Raw genomic sequence first — 6,000 nt, 5'->3', positions numbered from 1 at the left:
TTGTGATCCTGGGTTCCTGGGATCGAGTCCCGCATCGGGCTCCTTGCTCGGCAGGGAACGTGCTTTTTTCGCTGCCTCTGCCTGCTTGTGTGTACTTGCTTGCTCTCTCTCTCTCTGGCAAATAAATAAAATCTTTAAAAAATAAAATAAAATACTTCATCTGCATAAAGTTTTATGGAAATCACAAACTTCAAATTGGGAAGGATTTAAAAAGTCAGTGCACCTTCCTGACGAAGTTTTGTCTTCATTCATTTCCTCATGTCAAGATGAGCTTTAGGTACTGGTATGTGCCTACCTACTTAAAACATAATTTTAAATTCAAATGACCATACCATTTTAACCACTTTGATGGCCGAAGCTACCTATCGACTGTAGTGAAGAAACATGTGAAGGTGGAATCCAAGTAGTAAAACTCTCTATTAACCATTACTTTCCATTTCATCACAGCTCATTTCGCATTAGAGCTATGAACAAGAATCGAACTGATGGAATTTTGGACCAATGACGTGTGCTTTCACAGAAAAGTGGAATCAGGGAAACTTGAGAGTTAAGTCTCAACTCAGCCACGACCAAGAGACTTGGCCAAATCATTTCCAATTTCTACAGCATCTAGCTCTTTGACATTATTTGGAGGAATAGTTTTCAATTTTATGAACTATAAAACTTCACAGGATAATTTGCTGCCAGGTGAGTAATAGCCGGTGTCAATTTTATTTACCTGCTCTGAACATTCTAATGAATGAGAACACCTGAGAGAGAAGCAGGAGCTGAAAACACTGCAACCACCTACTCAGTTGCACTTTAAAAAATGCCTCATAGGGGCGCCTGGGTGGCTCAGTGGGTTAAGCCTCTGCCTTCAGCTCAGGGTCCTGAGATTGAGCCCTGCATCAGACTCTCTGCTCGGCGGGGAGCCTGCTTCCCCCTCTCTCTCTGCCTGACTCTGCCTACTTGTGATCTCTGTCAAATAAATAAATAAAATCTTTAAAAAAAAAATTCTCTCCACCTTCTTAAAAAAAAAAAAAAAAAGCCTCATAAAAACCTAGCTTTCAAAATGAACCAGACTGAAATGTACTGAGCCCATAAATTTCCTAGCAGCAGACATAGGCAGGCTTGGATTATCTGTCTTGGTGATGATTTTTTGGACCTGATACCAAAAGCAAAGGCAACAAAAACAATCATGAACAAGTAGGACTTCATCAAACTAAAAAGCCTCTGTGGAGCAAAGGACGTCATCAGCAAAATGCCCTGGTAACCAGAGGTTCCTCAAAAAGTTAAAAAAAAAACAGAGCTACCCTACAACCCAGCAACTGCACCGCTAGGCCTTTACCCAAAGGATACAAAAAACTGACTCGAAGGGATACATGCACCCGTTTCTAGCAGCATTATCAACAGGAGCCAAACCATGGTAGAGCGCGCTATTGTCCACCAATGGATGAACGCATAAAGCAGATGTGGTATATGGATCCGACAGAGTATTACTCAGCCACCAAAATGATAAAATCTTGTCATTTGCAGCAACATGGATGGAGCTCAAGTACAATGCTAAGCAAAGAAGTCAGAGGAAGAGGTTTCATTCATACGAGGGATTTAAGAAGCTAAACATAGGACAACCAAGAAACCAGAGGCAAACCAAGAAACAGACTAGATGACAGAGAACACACTGCTGGTTACCGGGGTGGGGGTGGGGTGATTAGGTGAGAAACAGGTGACTAAGGAGGCCACTGGCTGCGATGAGGACCTGAGCATCGGGTGTTGTATGGAAGCATGGAACTGCAGAATTCTACACTTAAAACTAGTACTATACTCTATGTTAACTGGAATTCAAATAAAAGCTTGGAACAAAAAAGAAAACACCTTGTCACAACATACAGTTCAACTATTATGAGGGCAGCTACTGCATGTGGACTGCATCAGAGGCCCACGATTAATTTATGCTGTGCTTCTGAGGCAGAATTTCGGCTTTCTTAAATTCCTAGTCAACTTCAAGAACAGGAGCCTTGGGGCACCTGGGTGCCTCAGTTGGTTAAGCGACTGCCTTCGACTCGGGTCATGATCCCCAAGTCTTGGGATTGAGCCCCATATCGGGGTCCTTACTTAGCAGGGAGCCTGCTTCTCCCTCTCCCTCTGCCTGCTACTCTGCCAGCTTGTGCTCTCTCTGTGTCAAGAAACTAAATAAAATTAAAAAAGAAAAGAAAAGAACAGGAGCCTTGTTATATTGGCAAATGCCTCCGGTGAATAACAGAGGGGAACCCAGCCTGGTTTCACTGTTTGTCATACAAGAAAATCCCATGAGTTCTATGTTTAAAACGTAAGCCAAACAACTCAAATCTTTGTATAATGCACTTACAAAAATGGCAGTATTTTTGACAAAAAAAAAAAAAAAAAAAAAACCTGTATCTGAATAATGTTATGGTTTTTACACCAAAAAGTATTTCTACCTGGCAGTTCTTCTTACTAAATTAAGTAACACTTACCATGTAGTTTCTACTGTGAAGACAGGTAACTAAGAAAAAATTCCTATAGGCAGACAAAAAGTTTCTCGTGTTAGCCAATTATGGTCTGGAATATTCAGCAGAGGTTTCTTCCCAGGTGTTTTCCAAGCAAATCGTTCTGCTCCACTAGAGATGTAACAGAAATCTAAACTGCTTCATGACCTTAATTGTCATAGGCTGAGGCTCAAGTATTTACTTATTACTTCATGTGATGTGGAAACTGATGTTCCATGATTTCTAAACTCCTCCACGTGGAATTAAAAATTAAATCCTCAGGCATCAGAATTCCTATTTGTTTGTGACCTGCCAGTCAGACTTGAATGTTAAATGAAGACTGTATGTGGTTTTATCAAACAACCTGTCACGAGAATGGGAGAAGATATTTGCAAACGACATATCAGATAAAGGGCTAGTGTCCAAAATCTATAAAGAACTTAGCAAACTCAACACCCAAAGAACAAATAATCCAATCAAGAAATGGGCAGAAGACATGAACAGACATTTCTGCAAAGAAGACATACAGATGGCCAACAGACACATGAAAAAGTGCTCCATATCACTCGGCATCAGGGAAATACAAATCAAAACCACAATGAGATACCACCTCACACCAGTCAGAATGGCTAAAATTAACAAGTCCGGAAATGACAGATGCTGGCGAGGATGCGGAGAAAGGGGAACCCTCCTACACTGTTGGTGGGAATGCAAGCTGGTGCAACCACTCTCGAAAACAGCATGGAGGTTCCTCAAAATGTTGAAAATATAACTACCCTATGACCCAGCAATTGCACTGCTGGGTATTTACCCTAAAGATAGAAACGTAGTGATCCGAAGGGGCACGTGCACCCGAATGTTTATAGCAGCAATGTCTACAATAGCCAAACTATGGAAAGAACCTAGATGTCCATCAACAGACGAATGGATAAAGAAGATGTGGTATATATATATATACAATGGAATACTATGCAGCCATCAAAAGAAATGAAATCTTGCCATTTGCCACAACGTGGATGGAACTAGAGGGTATCATGCTTAGCGAAATAAGTCAATCGGAGAAAGACAACTATCATATGATCTCCCTGATATGAGGGAGAGGAGATGCAACATGGAGGGTTAATGTGGTAGGAGAAGAGTAAATGAAACAAGTTGGGATTGGGAGGGAGACAAACCATAAGTGACTCTTAATCTCACAAAACAGACTGAGGGTTGCTGGGCAGAGGGGGGTTGGGAGGGGGGGGGTTATGGACATTGAGTAGGGTATGTGCTATGGTGAGTGCTGTGAAGTTTGTAAACGTGGAGATTCACAGACCTGTACCCCTGGGGGGGAAAAAAAAAATATATATATATATATGTTTATAAAAAATAAAATTATAAAATAAAATAAAATAAAAAAAAAATAAAAGTTAATATACCAAAAAAAAAAAAAGACATGAGAGACTAGAAGACTTGCAGAGTATGGGAGTTTTGATGGTTGAGAAACTTGTCCATAAACTTAAAGTGTATCTGCTTCCCAACAGTGGTGGGAAGGTGGACAGTACTGCTTAAATGATCTGGACCAAATGTTCTTATTCTATTTCCTCCTTTTAAGGTCTGTTTCTAAGCAATAAAACTTGGAAGAATTTTTCGATCTATTTCCATGATAAAACAAAAACAAAAACAAAAACAAAAACAAAAAAAAAAAACCAACCTGTCACGATGGATCAACTAGAGGCCTTTCCACGAGCGCTACATATCATCACTGACATCACCCACTGAAGACAGAACACGATTCTTAAAATTTAATGAAATTCCAAGAGTAAACATTTTCCTATGGGTTTTGGTTTCCAATACCTGCCTATTGGGAATTAATACTTATTACCTATTCAACAATTACAGAAAAAAAATTACGAAAAGTTTTGAATTTGAGGTATATAAAGAATATTCATTAAGAATAAAGTAGTCAAGATTGCCTTTTACTCAAAAAAATCACTTCAAAGAGTTGACCTCCATGTACAAAAGACAAGATCAATCACATTTATCACTGGACACAAAGAATATTCCAAAGATTTTTAAAAATGGTAATTTCAAAAAGGAAAATTTTAACTTTTATAGTTCATTATCAAGACCATACTTGCTTAACAAGGTAATTATACTATTGATACAAAACATACAGTATTTACACTTAACTGTACAAAATAATTTAATGTTTACAAAAATATTAGAATGTTTAGAGTTGACTGACACAGTCTTAAGTAATCTCTTCTAGAGAAGTATATAGTAAGACCACTGATTTCCATTTCATTTCTTGTTTAATAAGTCAAAGAAAGGATGCTGCAAGGCTTCATCCAAGGTGATTCTTTTCACTGGGTCGTATTCTAACATTCTTCGTACCAGGTCAAATAGTTTCTCATGTTCTTCATCATGACAAAGCATAAATTCCTGGGGGGAAAAAACGTCTGTTTAAGAAAGAGATTTAAAAATAGTTTTTAAAAACATTTTTTAAAACCACCTTGTATCTTTCCTCTTTTACCTTTAATGGTTTGCAGCGTCTCCTAACATATCGGCCAGCGGAACTGTGTTCATCCCAGTCTAGCTGGTTATGGTGAAAATACTTGCGTTTTCTATGAGAAAAAGCCTGGGTCAGTAAAAACAACTGAAGAGCCACATGTTTACCCTGCCCCCACTGGAACAGATGGGAGCATGGACGGCTCTGTAGACACACATACACATGCATACAGTTTTTTCAAATCTCAGCAGTTACAGATCAGATACTTCATGGTGCATCTTCCTCACTCACGCACCCTCAGGGGTTTCAGCGGCCCACCTAAGTGGCTCATGAGTACCATACATAGACCAGCGTCGGCCTCCGGATCCAGTCCTCTGAGTTCAATTTTAATAGATCTGGGAAGCGGTGGCGAAGTTCTATTTGCAAACCACTCTAGCATCTTGTCCAAAGGCAGACATCTAGCTAGCAGTAGTCCGGAATACAAACAGATCGAGAGGACTCCAAGATCAAGCTCTTTTTACTATTCTCTGTATTATGTTTTTATCAAGTTAGGAAAACATTTATGCAAAGGTTAACCTGAATGTAAAAAACACCACCTTTGTTTACTAGATCACAAGGTAAATACTGCGTTACTTTTTAAAAATTTGACTGTCTGGGGGAAAAGAATCCAAATCTGAAGTCCTTGGGATAAGCACTGAGACCAAAGTTGGGTTCTCTGTAGTCTGAATACAGGCACTACACGTACCTTGTTTTCTGAATCATGTGTGTTGGTATGGGTCCTAGTATTCGTTCCATCATTGCGAGGTGCTCTTTACTATCATGAGTCTAAAACACATAAGAAAAATGAATTTAGCACTTCCTCTTGTGCTACATGCACAATAAAGGAAAATACAAGAAAACAGCACTGACACAAAGGGCTAGATTAGACAGCTGCATGGCGGATATTACACTCTACTTCAAAGATGGAACAATACTGAGTAAGCCGTATTCTCCGTGGAAACCAGTAAAACCGAAGTCTTTCTG

At 39.4% G+C, this 6,000-nt stretch overlaps 1 protein-coding gene across 7 annotated transcripts in view; it reads right to left on the bottom strand.

Moving 5' to 3' along the window:
- Positions 1 to 4,423: 4,423 nt before the first annotated feature.
- CLK4 (CDC like kinase 4) overlaps positions 4,424 to 6,000 on the bottom strand; it is a 29,094-nt gene continuing 27,517 nt past the window's right edge. For all 7 annotated transcript variants that reach the window (XM_032846856.1, XM_032846859.1, XM_032846855.1 and 4 more), the window contains 3 exons: positions 5,723 to 5,802; positions 5,002 to 5,092; positions 4,424 to 4,910 (listed from right to left, as the gene is read on the bottom strand). In XM_032846856.1, coding sequence (XP_032702747.1) covers positions 4,770 to 4,910; positions 5,002 to 5,092; positions 5,723 to 5,802 — 312 coding nt within the window. In that variant the 3' untranslated portion in view covers positions 4,424 to 4,769. The remainder of the gene's footprint in view (positions 4,911 to 5,001; positions 5,093 to 5,722; positions 5,803 to 6,000) is intronic.

The sequence above is a fragment of the Lontra canadensis genome, unplaced genomic scaffold (assembly GCF_010015895.1).
Source record: "Lontra canadensis isolate GAN:19392208 unplaced genomic scaffold, GSC_riverotter_1.0 scaffold181, whole genome shotgun sequence".
Taxonomy (NCBI): domain Eukaryota; kingdom Metazoa; phylum Chordata; class Mammalia; order Carnivora; family Mustelidae; genus Lontra; species Lontra canadensis.
This window is presented reverse-complemented; position numbering and strand designations above follow the sequence as displayed.